The following is a 24,992-nucleotide window of genomic DNA, read 5'->3' as shown; positions in this document are numbered from 1 at the left end:
ACTCTTTCTGACCCCATGGACTATACAGTCCATGGAATTCTCCAGGCCAGAATATTGGAGTGGGTAGCCTTTCCCTTCTCCAGGGGATATTCCCAACTCAGGAACTGAACCCAGATCTCCCACATTGAAGGTGGATTCTTTACCAGCTGAGCCACCAGGGAAACCCAAGAATACCAGAGTGGGTAGCCTATCCCTTCTCCAGCAGATCTTCCCGACCCAGGAATTGAACCGGGGTCTCCTGCATTGCAGGTGGATTCTTTACCAACTGAATCATTGTTTGCTGCTGCTAAGTCACTTCAGTCATGTCCGACTCTGTGCGACCCCATAGACGGCAGCCCACCAGGCTCCCCCGTCCCTGGGATTCTCCAGGCAAGAACACTGGAGTGGGTTGCATATCCTTCTCCAATGCATGAAAGTGAAAAGTGAAAGTGAAGTCGCTCAGTCGTGCCTGACTTAGTGACCCCATGGACTGCAGCCTACCAGGCTCCTCTGTCCATGGGATTTTCCAGGCAAGAGTACTCGAGTGGGGTGCCTACAAACCTGGACAAACTACCTACCCTCCCTGTGCTTTGTCTCTAAGTGGAGTTGTGTAAATCTATTGAAAAGGGCTTAGAAGGCAGTCTGGCTCATAGTTACCGCTTTGTCCTGGGGTAGTGGCCCACATGTGGTTCCTAAAAATTCCACCTGCCAAATTTCAGTAGAAACTTTACTGCAAAATTACATACGAACAACTCATAAACAAGGCTTTATGTCTCCTCATCAATGTGGAAAGAAGGCGTCTTCTAGATCCAGGTATCCCTCTGGAAGATGTAATACTCTGAACCCACAGCTCTGGGTATCTGCTCTGTGCCAGGCACTGTGCTATGTGCTTTACATGGACAACTGTGTCCAGGTCACAGGAAGAAGGTCAATGGTGAGGTGAGGGGTATTATCTCTGCTTTTACAGATCAGGAAGTTAAGTCCAAGGAGTGCCAGCAGCTTTCTCAAAGGCGCGCAGCTCATGAGCAGTAGAGATGGGATTTCAAGCCGGTCTGCCCAACTTCAAGAGCCCACTCTCATCACTGGACAGTGCAGCTGGAGTGCTGTGACCCAACTTCAGCCTTAAAGCAAAGAGAAGTGCCAACAGCTGATTACACTGACCCCAGGGCTTCCCAGGTGGTGTGGGTGGTAAAGAGCCCACCTGCCAATGCAGGAGACATGAGTCATGCATTCGATCTGTGGATGGGGAACATCCCCTGGAGGAGGCCATGAGAACCCACTCCAGTATTGTTGCCTGGAGAATCCCTTGGACAGGGGAACCTGGTGGCTGCAGTCCCTGGGGTTGCAAAGAGTCGGACACAACTAAAGCGATTTAGCACGCATGCATACTGACCCCAGGAGTCAGGGGAAGGGTGAAACAGAGTCATCAGAAAAACAGAGGGGGAGGCACAAGATGAGGAACATGACTCTCAAATGGAAAGAACAAAGATTGTCGTCAAAGGAGAACGTTCGCTGGATGTGCCTAGGTGAGGATGGGTGAGCTCCGCCATGCTCAACCAGGTGGGCTCAGCCACCTGTCCTTTCTCAGGAACTCATGGTGATGGTTCCATGTTTAATGAGATTCACTTACCTATCCCTACTCAACTGCAGAGAAGCTCAAAGCAGAGAGGAATCTATTTTTTTTTTTCTAAATTCTATCTTACTAAGTTGTCTCATCACATTTTAGCATGTCTATCCTATGAATGTCCACATCCCAAGGCATTTTATGAAGTCCTGACAATGGAACACCACTTAAAATAGTCCAATTAGGGAAAAATCTTCTGTTAAAAAAGAAAACTCTTACCCACTAATGAAAGAAGTAGCCTCAGACTTCTTGAAGCCTTTGAATCTTAAAGAAGAGTCAGGTCAAGAAAGCTAATTTTGAAAAATGCTTACGGGCTGTAATGCCCTGCACTTTATTTGCTTCTTTTAACAAGATTATGAAATCTCCTAGCTATCTCTAAACAACATGAAGGTCAGGTAACAAACCAATGAGTTCCAGAAAGAAGATCAAAGTTAAAGTGGATTCACTATAAATAGAATTTCTTGGCTGTCAGGGATTTGTGTAACTTCAAATCTGGTTTGGAACCTCAACAGGGGTTTGGAATTTTTTGGTTCTTTTTTTTGTTTGTTGTCAGTTTTCCAACCAAAGAAGCAAAATTTTGATGTATATCACTTTGATGAAAATTAATTTTGGCTCCTGTATCACCAACTAGTTCATCTAGTGATCTACAGACTGATAGTAAAACTGATAAAATGACTGTGATAGGATCCTTGAAGAAAATACTGTGAAGACTAAATGGAGTTGTTGTTTAGTCGCTAACTCATGTCTGATTCTTTTGTGACCCCATTAACTGTATAGCCTGCCAGGCTCCTTGGTTTATGAGATTTCCCAGGCAAGAATACTAGAATGGGTTGCCATTTCCTCCTCCAGAGGATCTTTCTGACCCAGGGATTGATCCCACAGCTCCTGCTTGGCAGATGGATTCTCTACCACTGAGCCACTAGGGAAGCCCCGATTAAATGTAGGCTTAGTGGTTAAAAAAATCAGTTGAAAAGGGCCTGGTGTCAGCGTGTAAACAAAACTCCTCCTGAATTCTGAGAGAACAGGCTATTTATTCTTCTGTCTTTATAGAGTCATAATCATTAGTTGGCTTGTCCATAATCACCTTTCTAAATAAATTATGCCGTGTCTTCTCAAATACTTTCAATTTCCTAAAAAGCATTTGTATAAAGGACAGAAATGGTATGGACCTAACAGAAGCAGAAGATATTAAGAAGAGGTGGCAAGAATACACAGAAAAACTGTACAAAAAAGATTTTCACGACCCAGATAATCATGATGGTGTGATCACTCACACTCACCTAGAGTCAGACATCCTGGAATGGGAAGTCAAGTGGGCCTCAGGAAGCATCACTACGAACAAAGCTAGTGGAGCTGATGGAATTCCAGTTGAGCTATTCCAAATCCTGAAAGATGACGCTGTGAAAGTGCTGCACTCAATATGCCAGCAAATTTGGAAAACCCAGCAGTGGCCACAGGGCTGGAAAAGGTCATTTTTCATTCCAATCCCAAAGAAAGGCAATGCCAAAGAATGCTCAAACTACCCCACAATTGCACTCATCTCACACGCTAGTAAAGTAATGCTCAAAATTCTCCAAGCCAGGCTTCAGCAATACGTGAACCATGAACTTCCAGACGTTCAAGCTGGATTTAGAAAAGGCAGAGGAACCAGAGATCAAATTGCCAACATCTTCTGGATCATGGAAAAAGCAAGAGAGTTCCAGAAGAACATCTATCTCTGCTTTATTTACTATGCCAAAGCCTTTGACTGTGTGGATCACAATAAACTGTGGAAAATTCTAAAAGAGATGGGAATACCAGACCACCTGACCTGCCTCTTGAGAAACCTGTATCCAGGTCAGGAAGCAACAGTTAGGAAAAGGAGTACGTCCAGGCTGTATATTGTCACCCTGCTTATTTAACTTCTATGCAGAGTACATCATGAGAAATGCTGGGCTGGAGGAAGCACAAGCTGGAATTGCCGAGAGAAATATCAATAACCTCAGATATGCAGATGACACCACCCTTATGGCAGAAAGTGAAGAAGAACTAAAGAGCCTCTTGATGAAAGTGAAAGAGGAGAGTGAAAAAGTTGGTTTAAAGCTCAACATTCAGAAAACGAAGATCATGGCATCTGGTCCCATCACTTCATGGCAAATAGATGGGCAAACAGTGGAAACAGTGGCTGACTTTATTTTTCTGGGCTCCAAAATCACTGCGGATGGTGATTACAGCCATGAAATTAAAAGACTCTTACTCCTTGGAAGGAAAGTTATGACCAACCTAGACAGCATATTAAAAAGCAGAGATATTACTTTGTCAACAAAGGTTCGTCTAGTCAAGGCTTTGGTTTTTCCAGTGGTCATGTATGGATGTGAGAGTTGGACTGTAAAGAAAGCTGAGTGCCGAAGAATCAATGCTTTTGAACTATGGTGTTGGAGAAGACTCTTGAGAGTCCCTTGGACTGCAAGAAGATCCATCCAGTCCATCCTAAAGGAGATAAGTCCTGGGGGTTCATTGGAAGGGCTGATGTTGAAGCTGAAACTCCCAATACTTTGGCCATCTGATGCAAAGAGCTCACTCATTTGAAAAGACCTTGATGCTGGGAAAGATTGAGGGCAGGAGGAGAAGGGGACCACAGAAGATGAGATGGTTGGATGGCATCACCGACTCAATGGACATGGGTTTGAGTGGACTCCGGGAGTTGGTGATGGACAGGGAGGCCTGGAGTGCTGTGGTTCATGGGGTCGCAAAGAGTCGGACATGATTGAGCAACTGAACTGAACTGAAAAGGTCCACACCAGGGGAAAACTTAAAGCATAGCTGGAATTTGAAATGTCATTCAAAGGCCAAAGTTGCTTAGGCTGGAGTTCCTATCTGTGACTTCTTTGAATGAATGACGTCTAACACTTCTGAATATTTTCTACGTACCATACACAAGGCTTACGGACTGTACATTCAATCACTTATTCACGTGCAAAAACAGAATGACTAAAACTCCAGTACGTTTGTGAGTGAAAACAAATACAGAAGCTGCCTGAGGAAGATCAGTGTCCGGTTAAGGAGACAGATGCTAATAATCCCAGGGACAGGGGTCAGGTGTTGGGAAGAGGGGACTCCTCTGCGAAAGAGATGTTGAGGGCAAATCAGAAGAACAGCCAGGATTTACGTGGGGAAGAAGGGAGGAGACTGTATTCCAGATGAGACAGTAGCATGTGCAAAGTCCTGTGGCTGGAAGAGACCCGGTACACCAGCATCAAGATACATGCCATAGAGATGCTTATGTGAAGAGACTGGAGAGGTGGGAAGGGAGCAGATCATACTACTTTCTGAGGCTGAGGAAGTGGAGCCCTCCCAATTTCCACCATATTCCCATTTTCACAGGAAGCTGAGATTTAAAAGAGTAAGTGACTTGCCTAAAGGTTTTAGAGATATCAAACAGTAGTTTGGGGGGCTTGAACTTGGTTTTCCTAACTCCACATACAGCATTCTTTGCAAAGGTAAAGTACTTGCTGAAGTGTGAGGATCAAGACAGACAGAGGGAAGTACCAAATGTCAAAACCTTGAACTGAAGAAGGACATAGGCAGGTCCCGAGCCCATGCTCCTTCTGGGGGCCTTTCCTCACGAGTTCCTGTGGATGCTGAGGACACCATGCAGCACCTGCTGTTCCTGCTCTGACCTAAGCTCCTAGTTACTACTGGAGACTTTGCTTCCTAAGACTCTGGAATCCTGTATCTCTCCCCTTTTGCTGCAAAATCATAAGGAGGTTAGATTAGAAGAGGAAGATGGGCTTCTTTTGCTGATTGATTAAAAAAGCTACTCAGGGACTTCCCTAGTGGTCCAGAGGCTAAGATCCCACGCTCCCAATGCAGGGGCCTGGGTTTGATACCTGGTAGGGGAACTAGATCCCACATGTTCCCACTAAAGGTGCGCAAGCTGCAACGAAGATGGAAAATCCCGCATGTCACAAATAAGACCCAACACAGCGAAATAAATACTACTAAGAAAAAAAAGACACTCAATGTCAAATCTCAATAATTTGCTCTGCAAAGTGTAACACGTACTCCCCAGCCCCAAAGAGGGGAGCTCTACCCACTTGCTCCTAAAACTCTTTGTCCCTCACAGAAGCTGCCCCATATTCATGGCCTTATACTATAAAAAAAAAGGAAACCAGGCCCACTTACACAAATTTTTGGATTCTTTGTTTTGACCTTTACTGGACGTCAGCAGTTCAAAGTGGTATTATGATGGGCGATTATGGGCCTTTTCATAATGAAAATTGTTCAGATCTCATGGGAGAACTAAGCAGAGAAAGATAAACTGCACAACCGAAGCTTGCGTTGTAGCAAGACAGCCTTTGTTTTGCCTTGTTTTTGGTTTTTCGGCACAGCTCTCGTTGCTCAAGTTTTCTCAGGGAAACAGGGCTCCATATTTTATTCTAATAGCATCATTTTGGAGAGTGATGCTGTGTCCTTGGGAAGAGGTACTATTTCATTGCTTATCTAGTTCATACAATGAAAGCACAAAAGCTAACCTTGTCTTTGTCCTCAAGTTTGGAAAAATTCTCCATTTTTAAATGCAAATTACTGCTCAATTTGTTGCAGAAATTTCAGTTAGAGGAGAAAATATTTGTATCTTTTCTGCTGGGTTGAGATATATTTCTTAATTTGAATAAAAGTTCCAAAAGAAAAAAAGAAAAAAAAAACCCTTGCTCCTCCCAGTTCACTTCATCTGTAATAGGTACGAATATTCCATTTAGGAGTGCTTACATGCAGAAATGAATCCAGATATAGCTTTCTGGGATTGCCAACACAGTCATCCAGTGCTGAGACCCTCCCTTGCAACCAGAGACCATGAGCAACTTGACATCAATAGATGGTATCCACTGTAAGTTATCTCCCCTGAAATACACTATTACCTAATGACTGCAGTGAGAAATTAATGCAGACTTCTGGAAATATTGTCTTTGAAAGAAGAACCAATGAAAATGAGTGGGAATAACCAGCTCTGGAGACATCTACGGTGGAAGAAACAGAAAGTGGGAAGATTTAGGACCTATATGAATCAAAAATAAACTTAAGTTGGTACTTCTTGCTCAAAGATTTATAAACGTGATTTATAAATGGCACCAAAAGAATAATGATGACATCCTAGGATATTTATCACCTCTGAAACAGGAAATAAAATGACTCTCCTCTTGACTTCACAGGCACCGGAGGGCTTAAAATATGACCACATTATAATAATTGATCCTCGCTTTTTTGGTGATTAAACTCTGGGAAGTAAGAATAGCAGAATAATTGCATATTTCAGCTGCACGGAACACCCAGCACATAGGAGGCCCCTGATAAGTTTGCTGAACTGAACAGAAATAAAAAGTGAAATGAAAGATATTCGTAGAAAACGTGAAGTGGGTGAAAAGCACTAAATTACATATGCATGAGTCTTGTAATTGATAAATGCTGGAAACCAAGAAGAGCAAGTAAGCAAAATATTCTACTTTAAAAGAAAACATGGATCCTTTCTGGGCCTCAGTTTCCTCACCTGTAAAATGGGCAGATCGCTCAGATGACGATGATGACGACTTTTAATATGAATCTCACTGGACTTTGAAGTGCTCTCTGATCATTTCCCATTCCCCAACACCTGGCCTATGCCTTATAGCCATTCTAGACACAATTCCACAATCCCCTACTCCAGCAATACTGTCACATCCTGGGAGCACGACATGTGTCCACAAATCGTTTCACATCCTCAGGGTACTCAGTTAAAACCTCCTGATTTCACTTCTTTGCTCTCTGGTTTGGTCACGTGGAAGCATTCATGGTAGGGGGTCCTTTCAGGCATACCCCTGACTCTCAGGTCCAGCAGGGGACACAGAGGGGATGGACCCCTTGCCGGCAGCCACCTGGAGAAGCCTTGTTTAAGTGGCGCGACAACCCTGAGTATATTCCAGGGAAGTGAGTGATCAAGTGCGCTAGAGAGGGGGGCTGGGCGCCCCGTTCTGAAATCTCTCTTTTGTTGCCAGAGATTGTTAGAGACTTTTAATAATGAAGCGTAAGAGGTTAATTTTGTGAAAGGAACGAGAATGCAACTGCTTGCAGGGCCACGGGGCTCTAGGCATAGGACAGAGAAGAACCAGCAGTGTTTTCTAAAATGATTTACTAGACATGGGTAGAACTTGCTTTTGAGCAAACTCTGAGAGATGGTGAGGGACGAGGAAGCCTGGCATGCAGCAGCCTGTGGGGTCGCAAAGTCGGACATGACTTCGCAACTGAACAGCAACAAAGACCTTGCTAGAAACCTACCAGGAGCAAACCATCTGGAAAAGAATTAATGAATCAAAGAAAACACTTGATAACACAGTTAGAATATGAGGAAATTTAGGGGTTTTCCAGAGAGACAGGCAAGTGTGTGTATATATGAATTTGATTATGTCCAACTTCAGGCTGGAAAAAGAATGTAAAAATATTTTTGAAGAGTATAGTTATCACAAACTCATGGTTGCCAGGGGGAAGGGATAGTTAAAGGACTTTGGGAAGGTCATGTACACACCGCTATATTTTAAGTGGATACCAACAAAAACCTACTGTATAGCACATGGAACTCTGCTCAATGCTATGTGCCAACCTGGATGGGATGGGGGCTTGGGGGAGAAGGGATACACACACATGTATGGCTGAGTCCCCTCACTGTTCACCCAAACGCATCACAACATTGTTAATCGGCAACACCCCAGTACAAAATGTTTTTGGAAAAAAGAAAGAGAACATACTGAAAAAAAAAAAAAAAGAGTAGAGCTATCAGAGGGGAGAGGGAGATGGCTGGGGTTGATATTTATCTTTTGGATGCTCAGTACAGTTAGCAGGTATCCCAAGATGGGTAGAAATTCATTTGCAGCTATGTTTCAGCAAAATGGTGTATGGGTCTGAGAAAAAAGAAATGAGACCGCAGGAAGCAAAAATATGATTCCCCATCACAGGTGGTGGCAGAGGGCAGCCGTGGGAACACCATGTCTCTCTAGCTGCTTCAGGCAACAGTAATTTTTCCCCCCTCCTCTGCTTTGGTTTGGTTCAGGGACTTCCTTTAAACCCTTCCAGAGTTGAGTTAGAAACCAAGAGTCTGAAGCTCTGGAAACTTCTCTCTGATCTCATTTCATCATGGTCTTGGATGAATTCACTGAAAGACAAGTTTGGCCGTGGTAACATTTGCTGTATGTGTCCGAGGAAACTTCAGGCCGAATACCTGCCCTAACTGCTATCCTAGGCTTTATATGAACTCTAGCTGGAAATAATACAGGCTCCTTTATATTGATATGAATGCATCGGCCTAAATACATACTTTTAGTATTTTTTATGGAAGTAGTTGATTTACAATGTGTTTGTTTCAAGCGTACAGCAAAGTGATTCAGTTACATATACGTGTGTGTGTATATATATATATTACTTTTCATATTCTTTAAAAAATTTTAGTGAATAATTTTTACTAAAGTAATTTACTTTTCATATTCTTTAAAAAATTTTAGTGAATAATTTTTACTAAAGTAATTTACTTTTCATATTCTTTTCCATTATGATTTATTACAGGATATTGAATATAGCTCCCTGTTTTCAAAACCTATAGTTGGAGGTCATATGTTCCTTCATCCCCTTTACTAGCTTTTTAGTTTGGCAGGGATATGGTTAATACCAAAAAGATTTCTTCTTTTAAATATACGTCATAGAGACTTTGCTGGTGGTCCAGTGGTTCAGACTTTGCTTCCCAGTGCAGGGGATGCAGGGTCAATCCCTGGGTGGGCAGCTAAGACCCCACATGCTTCAAGGCCAAAATACCAAAACATAAAAGAGAAGCAATACTGTCACAGATTCAATAAAGACTTTCAAAATGGTCCATATCAGAAAAATTATCTTTATACGTCACCGAGTCACACCCACCACCTACACGGCACTTTCATACTATATCAAGTGTTTTCCTCGGCTTTGCTCAAGGAGTAAGTGTCAAAGCTCGTATAGCACCCTGGAAACAAAGCTCTCTCTGGATACAGGAGCAGACGCGGGACGTGTGTGCACGAAAGGAATGAAGCGCTGTTCTAGAATCCAGAACTCCCTCTGCCCCGGAGCCTCTGCCTGGGGACCCCTGACGGCTCCATGAGCCCGGCCACCACGACTGGCTTTCCTCCCAAACCCCACCCCATGACAGCCCCCGCCAGTGCCATCAGCACCCAGAGTGCCGGTCACAGGTGTGATTTCACCTGAGGAACTTGGCGACCTCGCCTCCATCTCTGAGTGGTGAGAACTGTGACTTTTTAGTTTGTTTGCGGCCACTGCAGCACTGTCAGTGGCCGTCCCTCCTTGGCATACCGCAGGTGTTCAAAAAAGTGCCTCTTGGAATAAAACAGCCTAATCTGAGCATTTCCTCCAAACGTACTATATCGGTCCACCTCTGCAGAGTATTTCTGGGCGAAGTACTGGCCTTACCACACCTCTTGAAAGCCCTGTTCTCCACTGCTACTTTAACAGAAATGACTCAGCAACAGTGGTACCAAGGATGTCCACAGAAGTTGCTCTTTCTGCATCCACTCCCAGAACTTCACACATTCCTCTGGAAATGACAATCCAACATGATGATCCTCTCTGACCCCATTTTGGAGACCTGGCTGTCCCCACCTCCTCTAGAGACGCTAGCTTTCTCTCTTGGTCCCCAAAGAACGGCTTGCTTGACAATATGGAACAGCGGTCGGTGCAGCATTGCGCCATACACGGTCCAGGTCTGCACGCTCACACATCTCAGACTGCACTTGCACACTCCCAACACCCTAGCAGGAGGAGGAGTGTGGACTGTGCTTCAGAGGAAGAGTCTACTGTCCAGACAGGCTCAGAGAACTTTCCACAGCGCAAAGCTACTCCATGGCGCAACCCCGAATCTCCCCCTTTTACACATCAATGCTGAGTAAACGAGCTCTCTGCTTTGTCTTCTCACCTAGGCCATGGATGCTGTGAGCACAGGGGCTGTTTTCAGTTTTTTTCTCAGTGTGTGGCCCATAGAAGACAGTAGGCACTCAATACATGCTGGCCTTAGGACAACTAGAGGGTGATTCTCACCTGGGATACCTTGCGGGTGGAATCCCTCTCCTGCCTTAATCAAACAATAAGGTGAACCTCCACTTGGAGGTGGTCTCAGACTGATACTCATATGCCCCCAGAAGCTGCAGACCCGCCTCCATGTAACAGAGGATGAAACCAAGCAGTTTCTTGGTCAGTGCTTCTGCAGTTGACCCACGTTCCCGTGCAGTTTACCTTATACTGTAAGGATAAGCTCACTGGTCTAAGATTTATTTTCGGCCTCCCTCCCCCTTCTTCTCATGAGGGTCAGCCCCACAGGGCAGGGGCTCTGCTCTCCATGGCAGTGCCTGATACTTGGCACGATACCAGGACACAGAGGGACCTCTGACGGTCTGTGGAAGGAAGGAGTGAGGGGACCTGCCCAGGGTCAGGTCTGTGCGTGAATTAGTTCTGAATCAGGATAAATGCTCTCCCTCATGATTCCAGGCAAGTCACTCAGCTTCTCTCACTCACAGTTGTCTTGTCTGTAAATGGAGCTGATAATAGTACCTGAACTTTTAAGGGGCTATGTGAAAATTACATGCATATAACACATGTATATTTTCTTGGGCTCCAAAATCACTGCAAATGGTGAATGCAGCCATGAAATTAAAACATGCTTGCTCCTTGGAGGAAAAGCTATGATAAACCTGCTGCTGCTAAGTCACTTCAGTCGTGTCCGACTCTGTGTGACCCCATAGACAGCAGACCACCAGGCTCCCCGTCCCTGGGATTCTCCAGGCAAGAGCACTGGAGTGGGTTGCCATTTTCTTCTCCAATACATGAAAGTGAAGTCGGTCAGTCATGTCTGACTCTGAGCAACCCCATGGACTGCAGCCTACCAGGCTCCTCCATCTATGGGGTTTTCCAGGTAAGAGTACTGGAGTGGGGCAGAGACATTATTTTGTAGACAAAGGTCCGAATAGTCAAAGCTATGGTTTTTCTGGGAGTCATGTATGGATGTGAGAGTTGGACCATAGAGAAAGTTGACTGCCAAAGAATTGATGCTTTTGAACTATGGGGTTGGAGAAGACTCTTGAGAGTCCCTTGGACAGCAAGGAGATTAAACCACTCAATCCTAAAGGAAATCAACCGTGAATATTCATTGGAAGGACTGATGCTGAAACTCCAATACTTTGGCCACCTGATGCGAAGAGCCAACTGATTAGAAAAGACCCTGATGCTGGGAAAGATTCAAGGCAGGAGAAGGGGATGACAGAGGATATGATGGTTGGATGGCATCGCTGACTCAATGGACATGAGTTTGAGCAAGTTCTGGGAGGTGATGAAGGACAGGGAAGCCTGGGGTGCTGCAGTCCATGGGGTTGCAAAGAGTTGGACGTGACCGAATGACTGGACAGCAACAACACAGGTATATAGGGCTATCCAGGTGGCTGAGTGGTAAAGAATCTGCCTGCCATGCAGGACATGTGAGTTCGATCCCTGGGTTGGGAAGATCCCCTGGAAAAGGAAATGGCAACCCATTCCAGTACTCCTGCCTGGGGAATCCCATGGACAGAGGAGCCTGGCGAGCTACAGTCTGTGCGGTTGCAAAGAATCGGACACGACTTATCGGCTAAACAACAACACATGTATATAAACCATGTGTACTGCAAATAACATTCAGTTAGTTATTTATCATTGCTGTTATTGTTATTAATTTTATGCTGGTAGGCATAAATCTCCAAATCATGAGAATACATTCATCCTGGGCCTTCACTATTCATTCAAAGACAAATAATGCAATCACGGAATTGCTTCCTCCTTTGGCCATTTCTTGACCGTGGCTGCATATGGAATAGAATTGGTTCTGAAACCCCAGGGCCAACTGAGAAAAAAGAGATGCACTGACACCAGGTTGACTTCTCCATGGTGGTCGACGCCCTCCCTTCACTCTTAAGGGAACAGCCTCTGGCTCCTGGATTTCACTCCATGGACAACCGTGAACAGAAACTTCATCAGCGTGGGAGAGGTAAGACAGACACGCCGAACAACTTAAACTTCAAAACCTGCAAAGTTTTCTAGAGACCGAGCCCTATCCAACAAAGCTTCAGTTTAGAAAGTTGCCACAGCATGAATTAAAAAGGAGAAAACGCCAGTCCCGGGGCAAGAGAGGCACCCCTTAAGGAATCACTCCAAAAGGGAACACATCGATGTAACTGCAGCAGAGGGTGGCCAGTATCTAATACGGACAGGATGTGCAATATGTTACTCACATCAAGGGTTTCATAAGCTAGATAAAAAGGAATGGAATCCCGGATATAAAAAACCATTGAGATTCTGGGGAGGGGGGCATCCACTGCTTCCACCTCCTGACGCCACATGAAATATCATTATGAGGGACAGTAATTTCTCCCTCGGATTTTCCAACTCTCCAAATAGCGAGCAGCTGCCTGATGAAGGGAAATTGGTTCCTATCCTTTGGAGTTTTCTTTTATTAAAGTGCACATCACTTTGAACGTTGTGTGCCACATCCACTGACACTTTGGGCAGGGGAGGAAAGCAATTGATTGTCCCATGTGCAGAACAGGAACGAGTCTGGTAATTCTATGGTAAACTGCAACACAGGGAGGAGACTGTTATCTTCCCAGATGTCTGACAAATTAACTGTTTTCATTGGTTTAATGCGCTGAATGGTAAGTGTCTGCATTATTTGGTTTATGCGTTGTTTGTTCACAAAAGAGACAACATTTTGCTGAAGACTTCTTTATATAGAAACAGGCAGACATGCAAACTCTTAAGAAATGTGTTTATAAAGACTCTGGCTCTGACTCTAGTCTTACAGATGTCTTCTCTTCTGTTACAACAAATGTTATGGTTTGGGAGAATTCTTTTGTGAGTGAAGAACGCATTATGCTAAGAAAAAAATATAGCAGTGTTCTGTATTTTTTCAAGATCTTTATCTCTTATCAACCCCTCCCACTGTTACTATTGGTGATTTACTTTCCTTCAGAACTGGGGGAAGGGGAAGGCTTTAAAATAAGATATTTCTTCTTGAGTCTTTTATTAATATTTGTTTTTATTAAATATTGACTAAGTTAAAAAACATCAAATATATATGCAACTATAAACAATGTTACAAGGAAGACTTATAAACATCCCACCCATTTTCAGAAAAAGAACACTACCCACATGTCACCTTGACGAACTGAACATCTCACTTCCATGAATGATCAGAGCACCATGAATAGCCAAGAATGTACCAAGGCGACTCTGGGAAGGGACCTGCTCTGTCAGGGATCAAAAATTACTGCAGAACTGTAGGAGGATACAACAGATGCCCTAAGATCAATATTGGTGCAGGGACAGGAAAGGAACCAGAAGCAGCCCCGACCATACAGGGAAGCTGGCACGACCCCGTGACTAGGGAGAGACAGGCTTTTCTCCAAGTGGTACTGGAAAATCCATATGAAAAAGGAGCTGGACTCCAACCTTACACCATATATAAGACGGGAACTGGAAAAGGCCAAATTTATATTAAACTTTTAGAAGAAAACAAAGGCCAGAAGCTCTATGACTTCAAGGTAGAGATCACGTTTGCCAACAGAGACTAAAAGCACAAACCGTAAGAAAAGACTATTTGATGACATTCAATTAAGGAATTTGGTTCATTGGAAGACATCATAAAGAGAAGGGAAAGATTTGTGACAAACGCAGAGAAAATGTTTAAAACTCGTAACAGACAAGGGACTCGTATCTGGACTATTTTTAAAAATTCCCACAGGCCAAGAGAAGAAGATGCAAAATCCAATAGAGAGCTGGGCAAACCCTGAACCGACACTTCACACAAAGAAAAATGAACTCAAAGAAGATGAAGATACATTTGAAAAAAAAAAAAATACAGTCGGCCCCCTGTAATGGCAGGTTTCACATCTGGGGATATGAAGAGCTGACTGCATTAACCGCAGTACACCATTTTACAAAGGGCACTCGTGCATCTGTGGATTTGGGTGTCTGCAGGGGCTCCTGCAACGATTCCCTGAGGACACTGAGGGTGAATGTGCTTAGCATCATTTACAGTGTCAATAAAGCAGATTCAAACCAGAGTGAGCTACCTCTCCATGTTCGCTATGTGGGAAAGTTAAAAAGTCAGACAATACCAAGTGCTGACAGGGATGGGTGGCAATCAGAATCTCTACCAAGAAGATGAGAAATAATTTGGCATTAGTGAAACTGAAAAGGTACATCCCCAAATGCCCTCCTTTCCTCCACATCCTGTCTTTTCATCCTCCCTTACTGCCTTTCTCCCTCTTTCCTTCTTCCCACCCAGCCTACCACTCACCCACCTGCTGCTGCTGCTAAGTCGCTTCAGTCGTGTCCGATTCTGTGCGACCCCATAGACAGCAGCCCACCAGGCTCCCCCGTCCCTGGGATTTTCCAGGCAAGCACACTGGAGTGGGTTGCCATTTCCTTCTCCAATGCAGGAAAGTGAAAGTGAAGTCGCTCAGTCGTGTCTGACTCTTAGCGGCCTCATGGACTGCAGCCTACCAGTCTCCTCCGTCCATGGGATTTTCCAGGGAAGAGTACTGGAGTGGGGTGCCACTGCCTTCTCCACTCACCCACCCACCTACCTACCTATGTGTCTCCTACAGCAGTGATTCTCTAAGGGTGGTACCCAGACTAGTAGCAACTAAAACCTCATGGTGATGCACAGGACCCAGTGTTTTGACAGATCTCCCATGTGATTTATGATGCCTGTTCACTTTGAGAACCTGTCCTAGAGGGTTTTTTATGCCTTGAAACAGGTGTCAGAATGAAAGTTACAAAATGAGAGTCCATTCTCCTCTTCCACTGGTCTTTGCTATCCAGAAGGCAAAAAAAGTGAGACTATCCTTAATACCCAGGGAGTATAGGAGTGGGGGGGGGAGGACAGGTAGACATTCACATACTCGTGGGTATTACACAGACAGGCTTATCTGGGGGGAGGTGATTTTGCAACACTTATAAAGAACCTCTAAAAACACTGATCCTCTGACAAAAGAACTAGAGGTGTACCTAAGAGAACTATCTAAGATTGGCCAATGATGTTTAATTGACGGATATACAGTGAGATCGAGTCCTGCAGCTTGAACGTCCCCAGCAGTGGGGTCCGTATATCATGAACTGTCATGAGGGTGACAGCTAACTACTCATCATCACCAAGACGTCCCTTATCAAACTTACTTCCCCCCAGTTTCAGAAACTCAAGATCCATTTGGGTAACAAGGTCCTTTATAAAAACACATTCTCTTCTGGCAGGAGGATGCTGCCTGCCATCATTCATATTATTCGGAATTACTTTCATTAGATTACCTTCCTGTTGACTACTGGGAAAGGGATGTTTGGAGGAGGACGGTCTGTGGTTAGGGTGACACAGGATAACTCTGGAGCCTAGGGTGATTCTGACAAGGGCAATGGTTAAAAAAACACCCTGAAGGTTTGTGAAGTTTTATCTGTAAAACTTTCTGATTAGTAAATATGTAAACACGTCCTGATCAGTTATTAGTTATGTGTCAGGACTGGGTGTGTGTGTATGTATATATCTTTTACAGACAGAATTTCACTTACCTACAAGTTTTCACTTGTAAACTAGAGAGTACATAAAAATCTACTCGAAAACTCTGCTTAAGCAAAATAAAGTAAACTTTTTGGTACTGACCTACAGATGGTTAAATTTTTGATCTGCATTTGAATGTCTGAAATGAAGAGATTGTCTTGCTGCCTACTTATCCAAAGGGCTTCCCTCATAGCTCAGTTCGTAAAGAATCCGCCTGCAATGCAGGAGACCCCAGTTTGATTCCTGGGTTGGGAAGATCCCCTGGAGAAGGGAAAGGCTACCCACTCCAGTATTCTGGCCTGAAGAATTCCATGGACTGTATAGTCCATGGGGTCGCAAAGAGTTGGACACAACTGAGTGACTTTCATTTTCACTTTATCCAAAAGAAGACTTAAGAAAAACATCCTGCTTGATGACTAGTAAGACTGGGAAAGGGACCCCTTCCCAAAGTTCCCCAAGAGACACATGCAATGCAATATTCCCTTGGTGGAGAAATGGGAAAACGGGCCATTTGAAGTCGATGAATTCACTCTTGATATGTTTCAAGCTTGCCTCTCCGCCACATAGCCCGACAGCATCTCACTAATATTATGACTCCTGCCATACCACTGAAGGTGATACTGCCAGGAACACGGCTCTGCACGCTTCAGAGAGGATGCTACGTCCCCTGCTGAATCCCACACAGGCAGAGAAGGCATGAGGATTGTTCCGGCTCTGGTGGGCCTCTACTCAGAGCTGCGGACAGTATTCTTTTGCACCTCTTCCTCCTCAACTTAGCCACGGCCTCTCCCTGCATTATTCATGTGGGTAAGAAAAGTCATTTATAAAAACTGCATTTGTTTTCACTGCTCTGTGTGTCTGTTTCTGCCCGCCCCTGCAGGTGGGCGACAGGAGTGCTGCGAGTGGGGCACAGCCCTCCCCTGTGACCCCGGGCTGCCTGCCTCAGGCCCTTGTGCAGCTGTATCTGTGGGAGCCATTAGAGGCTGGGGACCCGGGCTCATTTGTCACTGCAAACCTTTCCAGACCAAGGCGGGACCCAGTTGAGCCATTCCTCATTCAGAAGCTAATTTGGTAAGCACGTCCTGATTAGTTATTGGTTATGTGTCAGGACCGGGGGTGTCACAGAGACCAGGCAGTGTCCCCACCTTCAGGTTTTCCTGGGCGCTGGAGACAAATGATAAGCAAGTTAATAAGTGTGTGAGCTGTGACAATGCCAGAAAGGAAATAAACTCCGCACAGAGGGGTCAAAGCTGGTGGAGGTGGGGGGACCCTCAGATCAGGGGAGCTCTCAAGGGAAAGGGACATTTAGGCTGCAGCCTCAAGGATGCGTTTGTGAATTACATGGCAGAGGAAGGGAACAGGCTGTGGGAAAGCCTTGGGAGGGGAGGAGGGTCCTGGGTACTGAAAGCAGCCTGTGGGGACCAGGGCAGGTGAGGAGGGGGAAGGAGTGGAGCATGAGGCTACGGAGCCATAGAGGAGGCCAGCGCATGCAGGGCCCTGCAGCCTCAGGTAAATGGCTCCTCTTACACCAAGGGCACTGTGGAGCCAGGAAGCGAGGCACAGAGAAGCTCAGGGCTCAGCGGTTGGCTGGATGAACGTGTTGCCTGAATGAATGAAAAATACGTGTCTGTATCCCTCTGCTCTCCCTCCTCACCCTCCTGGGTCCCAATCAAGGTCATCTCATCTAGCAACTAGCTGTCTTTCAAGGTTCCTAACTAGTTCCCTTGTTTCTTTTCTTGCTCCTCGGCTCTCACCGACACATACAAAATCCAACATGTTCAGCCAGGCATGTGCCATGTGCTGAGTAAATGTGGTGATGAAACCCCCCAGGAAGTCACAGTATAATAGAGGTGGTTCAATGAGCAAAAAACCACAGAGACCAAGTAGAAGGAGGTGCAGGGATAGAGTGATACACAGGGCCTTGTGGGATGGCTCAGTGGAGGGATTCACGGGTGCACAGGGCCTCATGGGAAGGCAAAGTGCAGGGATCCAGAGGTGCACAGGGCATCATGGGAAGGCAAAGTGCAGGGATCCAGAGGTGCACAGGGCATCATGGGAAGGAAAAGTGCATGGATCCAGGGGTGCACAGGGCATTATGGGTAGGCTCAATGCAGGGATCCAGGGGTGCGCAGGGCATCATGGGAAGGCCCAGTGCAGGGATCCAGGGGTGTGCAGGGCAGCATGGGAAGTTCAGTAGAGGAATACAAGGGTGCGCATGGTTTCATGGGAACACTCAGAAGGATATCTAAGCTGGGTGGTAGTTAACTGGGCTTAGTTCTATGGGGAAAGCAGGACAACTCCTTTTTAGTTCCCCCATATCTTTCTACCTAAAAAAGAGACAGGAGGAAGGAGAGAAGTAAGCCCTGTTCTAACCCTAAGCTATGCCTTTTCATTTCTTAACATAAAAGTGGCTTATGATCCATTGTTAACTGAAGAGAAAACAGCAGCTAGTGACAATAAATGTCCATGCTGAAAGCAGTGACTCTCTCAACCACAGACAGACAGGGGCCATACTCATTAATAAAGGGCCCCCAGTTTGTCAAAGCAGGAGCAGGTGGGCTTTCTTTTTCCATACCTGCTTTGCTTAACTAACTCAGAAATTAGTTTAGTAACTTAGTTTGGTAAATTATTTCAGCAATTTAATTTAGTAAAGCCACTGCTAAAACAAAGTTTTCAGAATCTACTGATACACTGTTTAAGCAAACACACTTCTAACTGCAGGAAAAGAAGGCCAGGTTCGACACTGCTGTGTAGAGGTCAAGTTTATGCCCATCTAATTTACCACCATTAACTCTGTACTAGAACTTCCCTGGTTCAGGTGGTTAGGAATCTGCCTGCAATGCAGGAGAGCTGGGTTTGATCTGTGGGTCAGGAAGATTCCCTGGAGAAGGGAATGGCAACCCACTCCAGTATTCTTGCTTGGAGAATCCCATGGACAGAAGAGCCTGGTGGGCCACAGCCCATGGGTCTCAGTGGACTCACAGTTGCTTTTGCTTTAAAGCAGTAAACTCACTTGAGTACTGAATGTAGCTAATTAAATATGAAAATAAGACCGTGTACTGTCAAGTTTTCAGAATAGTCCTTAAACTTGCAGATCTGCACTAGCATTTAGCATAGAAATCTGTTTTTTTTTTTTTTTTTTTTAACCAACTAACTTACAAATAGATTGACAGCGAAAGGGTCACAAAGACTTATATCTTTAGTTTTCTGGCAAGTTACAGTTACTGGATGGAATTTTTGCTGTTCAAAACCAACAACATTAATGGCCTAAAAAGGGCACAAATTCCTCTTCTATAGGATTCTTTGTTACTAAGAAGTAAAACAACAGGAGCTTTCTCAAATCATCTGTTCTAAAAGTTGCTTGGGGGAGGGGGGTCAATGAGAACTCTCAGTACTTCTCAAGCTCATTTCTCTTTGCTCACTGCTCCCCTCCCCACCCTGCCCCAATGTGAGGGGCCAGAGGCTCTATAGATAGCCCTCTCATTTGTAAGAGAACAGGTCCAAAGGAGAGCAGGCTGCCAGCTGCCAAGTAGCACAGGTCCGTCCCTGTGTGAGAATGTGGTGTCTGCATGAGAGCCCCACAAAGGCAAGGGCAAACTCAAAACGAACCCAAGTGTTCCATGTAACACCGATGATCAACTCATGGACCTTGATGAAAACGATTTATACAAGAGAAGACTGCACAAACCTTGGAATCAGATGTGGCTCACAGCCCCATTCATAAGTCCTTTGGGTTTCACTTTCTTCATCTTTGAAATGGGGATAGTAACATCACCAATCTCCTGATGCTGCTGTGGCAGAAATGCATGGTCACCACTTAGCACAGCACCGACATATAGTAAGCGCTCAATAAACAATACTATAGAGTTTGGGATCGACATATACACACTACTATATATAAAACGAACAAGAAAAAAAAAAAAAAAAGAACAAGAATCTGCTGTATAGCACACGGAATTCAATGTCTTGTAATAACCTATACTAGAAAAGAATCTGAAAAAGGATACATACATACGTATAACTGAATCACTTTGCTGTATACTTGAAACACTGTAAATCAAATATACTTCTATAAAAGAATAAAAATTAAAAATAATACTGTGGTTGCTGAAAGGAGCATCACTGTCATTTATCAATATTTTTATTTGCCATCTTGAAAATTTGCATGAAGGTTTTAGTGAATGTGTTAGTTGTTATAACTAACACCAGAATGACTTCTCTGTTGGGTCATCAAGCTTCTAAGGTCACTATTCTACCAAGAGTCTCTGGCTGACCTCAGAAGAGGTAGAAGGAATGAATGCTACGGCCTAGTGGATCACTGCTTCCCCCCCACCGCCCCCAACTCCAGGTCTCCATTTGTGAGAAGAGCCCCGTCAAAGCATCCACAAGCTGGCTTCCCCCTGGTCCTGGAGGAGCACTGCTGGGTGCAGGGCTGGTGCCTGGCTTATGATGGAGTCATGGGCACGAAGCCAACCGAGGGGCAGACTTGCCCATCTCTGCTCACACATCCCCTACCTGACAACAGGTCATCAGCTTCAGCTCGATTCTGACCGCAGCCCCAGAGCTGTGACGCTCCCTGTCATGCTATCCTGTGAATATGAGATCTCCCAGGCCAATTAATTTATCCAAGTGGAAGATTACAGCCCTCGATAACCTGAATCTTCCCTGTCCTTTCCGCTTCCCTGTCCTTCCACTTCAACAGTGCTTCTGAGTATTCTAAGTCACTTAAGGCAAGCAAAGGCTTTCCAAAGCATGAAGCAGTTGCTAAGTTAAATTTTAAATCTCTTAAAGGCATGGGCCCTGTCGTGATGCTCCACAGGATGCCACAGTCACCATTAAAGCACAAAGCGCTGCTGTAACTCGGTTGATCTGACAATCCCAGGGTGGGCAGGAGGGGAATCTTGTACTCTCCATCGAAGAAGTCCACACAACCCCAAATATCTCAGGGCATTCCTTAACACACAGCCTAGGTCACTGGGATGCGTGCGCTTCTGCAGTGTCCTTTAATGACCAGGCAACTTTGTGTGTTTTTGGTGTTTTCCTATTGCGATTAAAGGTACAATAAGGTATGTTTGCAACAAGAGGCATGGCCATTGTTCTGCATCATTAAGCTCACAGCAGTCCCAAAAAGAAACTGTGGGCAGCTTGCCAAAGGCCCTAATGAAGAGCATCTCTTTGAATTATCTCTGGATGAGGAAAGGATCAAGTCTGAGCCCCAGAATATTTGATCCTCTTTGTGCGGCTGTTACAAGGGCTTACTGAAGCCAGACACACTGGACCTTCTGCAACTGTAATTTATGGAAACCTTAATTTCTCTGCTCTAATAAGGCTTTGCATAATAAGAGCGGGAATGCAATTACTAATTCCTGCAAGTGTTTTGTGAATTCCTTTATGCTACGGTTCAGGACTCCCAAAGAATAGGAGAAAGGGGGGTTTTACTTAGTTGGCACAAGGGTAATGGGTCTGAAAAGTAGTTTGAGTTTCCTGAAAATAAATCTGCATGGCTTCCTAAATTGCTGACAAAGTGGGTTCCGGATGAAAGTCATTTATCAGCAATTTACTGCATGATGCTTTGGCCAGAAATATTACCACATAAATTCACCTAGTAACAAACACACAACACCCAGGCTTTCTCTTTTTGGGGGCTGAGGGGGAAGAGCCCAAATAACACAGATGAATAAAGCATAGGTTAGTGCAGATTTGCAGAAAATGTGGTAGGAGTACCTTTTGGAGGGTGTCAGTTTAGTTATTACATCTACAGCAATGTATGTGAAATAGTATTTTCATGCATTGATGGTTAAAACAAAAAAAAGCAAGCTGTTAATACATTTTTATGCAGAGTTTTTATCTTATATGCATCAGTGAGCATCTGTATATAATCACCTTGGTGATGGTTCTGTTGTTCTACTTGCTTCACTTCTAAATGCCTCACTCTCTGAGAACCGGAGCTCACTGCACATGATAACTTGGCAAATATAGGATTACACCATCAACGTACGATAACATGAGAGCCAGATCTCCAGGGGCAATAGCACTTCTACCCAGACCTCCAAAGTGCCCCTGGACTGCTCTGAAAGGAGGAGAATCCAGCACATCCCTGAGCAAGAGGTCATACATCAGAAGTATTATTTCCAAAATTTATTTAAGATGCTTGTTTTTTGAAAGGTATGTGCTCTCCACAGAGGAGAGTAGCCTGGGTGCCTAAGCCCCAAAAGATTTGTTTTGACCCTCTCTATGCCTCAGTGCAGAAACACACACACACACACACACACACACACAGCCCTCTTTCATTCACTCAGAGTTACTCTATCTAGATTTTTGTCCAAAGAGGCAGCCAACTCACAAATCTTGCTGTATATTTAATGTTAAGCGCCCTCTGCTGGCTCATGCAAAAATAGCACCCAATCGACAGCTAACTAAATTTTTAAGTCTAGCCCCTTTCAAGAATTTATTAATATACCATTTATTATGAAAATCAAACAAGCACCTTTTTTTCTCACCAACATTATTCTTCTAATGTGCTAGTGTTAAAATTCCTTTGTAACAAGATTATGATTTTTTTTGATTAGCAGAGAAAATTTTGAAGGCGTCAGAATGATTTAAGGGGAAAAATATCTTAAACTGTCAGGTATAACGGTGTGAAAATCTCCTAGTACAAGGGAAGACTGAAGCGTTAGTAAGCACTCAACATGAAGATAAGGTAAGTTCTCTGAATTGTGCTGTAAATAACCCATTTCATCTCCACTGAAATTTCCCACTGGTGATGCTGCAGAAGTTTAGAGAAGCCATACGCGGTGGATGACAGCAGCCAAGACCACGCCACTCGCTCTGGAAGTTCTTAAACTTTTCACAGGGGGAGGTATAGAAATGGCAAGTGTGAAGCGTGAATCTGAACCACATGTCCTGTGACGAGAAGCTACTCATAGACTGAAGTCTGCGGTAGAGACCCGTGCTCTCCTGAAAGGAGCGCCTTCCAACTATTTGTAAACAGAGACAAAACCGGGCCAACATTAATCATCCTCCACGTCTCCCACAACTTGTTCAAAGGGTGTGTGACCACGCGCTGACCCTGCCTAGGACATCTGTCCGCCACTCCGGAGAGAGCGGACGGTGGAAACAGCTTTGGAACATCGCAGCTTGAAACACACTTTATGATCCTCAACATCTATTTAAATACTCAAATACAGGCACCCAGGGGCCACTGTCAAGGAAATCACCTAAGAGACTTCATAGAAAACATACAGAAACGTCAGAAAGGCTGTTTTGTTTCAAACACACACACACACACACACACACACACACACACGTGCAGAAACCCCTAGTTCCTTTCCCAGGAGTTACGCTCAGCCAGGTGACTGCCCGGCCACTCCCACAGGCTAAGAGGCAGTGCGTTACCTGACAAACTTCGTAGAGTAGTTTGTACTGCTCCTCTGGCTTCTGCAGGCTGCACAAACTGCATCCCATGTTTAGAGAAGTGGCAGAGGCAGGCTGCAGGACTCGCCGGCGCCCGGGAGGAGCAGCGCTCTCAGCGTGCAGGCATGAAGGTGTCCTCGGAGAGCCTCAGGTGCCAGGTGCTGCGACGCTGCAGGCTGGCGGTGCTCCTGGAGGCTGCCAACAACTCTGCTCCCTTCCACGCTCCCCTTCTTTCCCTCGCAGCAGCACGCACACACGCACACAGACATACAGACACACACTCGAGCGCGCGCGCGCACACACACCACTCCCTCCTCTGAGTGATTCTGGCAGCTGGATTGTGGGCCAATGCACACGCTATATATACTGCCACTCATGCATATTAATCAGCCCTCATTGACTATTCATAACAGACAATGATACAGAAGCTATAATTGCCAACTATGACAGTTGAAATTTCTCTAATTAACAAGCAAGTGCTCCAGTGGCAGGGAATAATAAAAGACACTAACAATTTTGCAAGCCATTTTCTGGCAGTTACCAATAAACATGACTGCTTGTTGAGCTGGGTCTCTGAGGATAATCTCTAATGCACTGAAGCTAAGTAGAGATTCGTTTTTAAATATACCATAAAATTTGTGATGATATAAAATGTATTTAATGCTGCAAATAATGATGGCATATTAAACGGGTTTTATGGAATGGACATGTTTGGAATCACATTCCTAGGACATGTAGTGCTTTACTAAGATGCGGGAATAATCTTCCACATATGAATAAAATATAAAAATTTAAATTGTGAGATATATGCGTGAGTATGCAAAATAACCAGAGGGGGATAAGGACAGAGGCTGCCTGATAGGTGAGCAAGCAGATAATCACTGCTAAGGTGCATTTTCAATTCCTAAAGCGTCAAGTTATTTGTGAAAGGGTTGCCGGGCTAACTGGAAGGCGGAGAAGCTGCCCGTCTCCTGCCACCCCCACAGCCACGAAGCCCATATCAGAGCTCATGCCGTGGAGCTAAGTGTCACTGGCGACTCCAGATCTGTCTTTAATGCTCCAGATCTGCTCAGACTTCTGTAGCTTTGCCCTGTGCTCAGTCTCCAAGCAAGGTGAGCACAGACAGGACTGAAGAATTTGGGTCTTTGCTGCCTTGCTTCTTGCCTCCCTTTCATTCAGCCTCTGAACTACTATGTAAGTTTGATGGCTTTAAAAAAAACCCAAACAAAAACTGTGTCTTTATAAACAATCGTCCCGCTGCCAGACCACAATGCGGTGGTCCCATTTTCTCAGCCCAAATGGGTGATGTTGAAAATTCTCACAATTGCTTCCTTCCACAGCCTTCACCTCCTTCATTTT

At 44.8% G+C, this 24,992-nt stretch overlaps 1 protein-coding gene across 3 annotated transcripts in view; it reads right to left on the bottom strand.

Moving 5' to 3' along the window:
* PDZRN3 (PDZ domain containing ring finger 3) overlaps positions 1-24,992 on the bottom strand; it is a 272,619-nt gene that overhangs the window by 32,668 nt on the left and 214,959 nt on the right. The window contains exon 1 of one of the 3 annotated variants that reach the window (XM_044933794.2): positions 23,616-24,171. The exons of the other annotated variants lie outside the window; for them this stretch is intronic. Coding sequence (XP_044789729.2) covers positions 23,616-23,684 — 69 coding nt within the window. The 5' untranslated portion in view covers positions 23,685-24,171. Of the gene's footprint in view, positions 1-23,615; positions 24,172-24,992 lie in introns of those variants that run through there. 3 annotated transcript variants of the gene reach the window in all.

The sequence above is a fragment of the Bubalus bubalis genome, chromosome 21 (assembly GCF_019923935.1).
Source record: "Bubalus bubalis isolate 160015118507 breed Murrah chromosome 21, NDDB_SH_1, whole genome shotgun sequence".
Lineage (NCBI taxonomy): Eukaryota > Metazoa > Chordata > Mammalia > Artiodactyla > Bovidae > Bubalus > Bubalus bubalis.
Note: the sequence above shows the minus strand (reverse complement) of the source record. Positions and strands in the feature narration are given on the sequence as shown.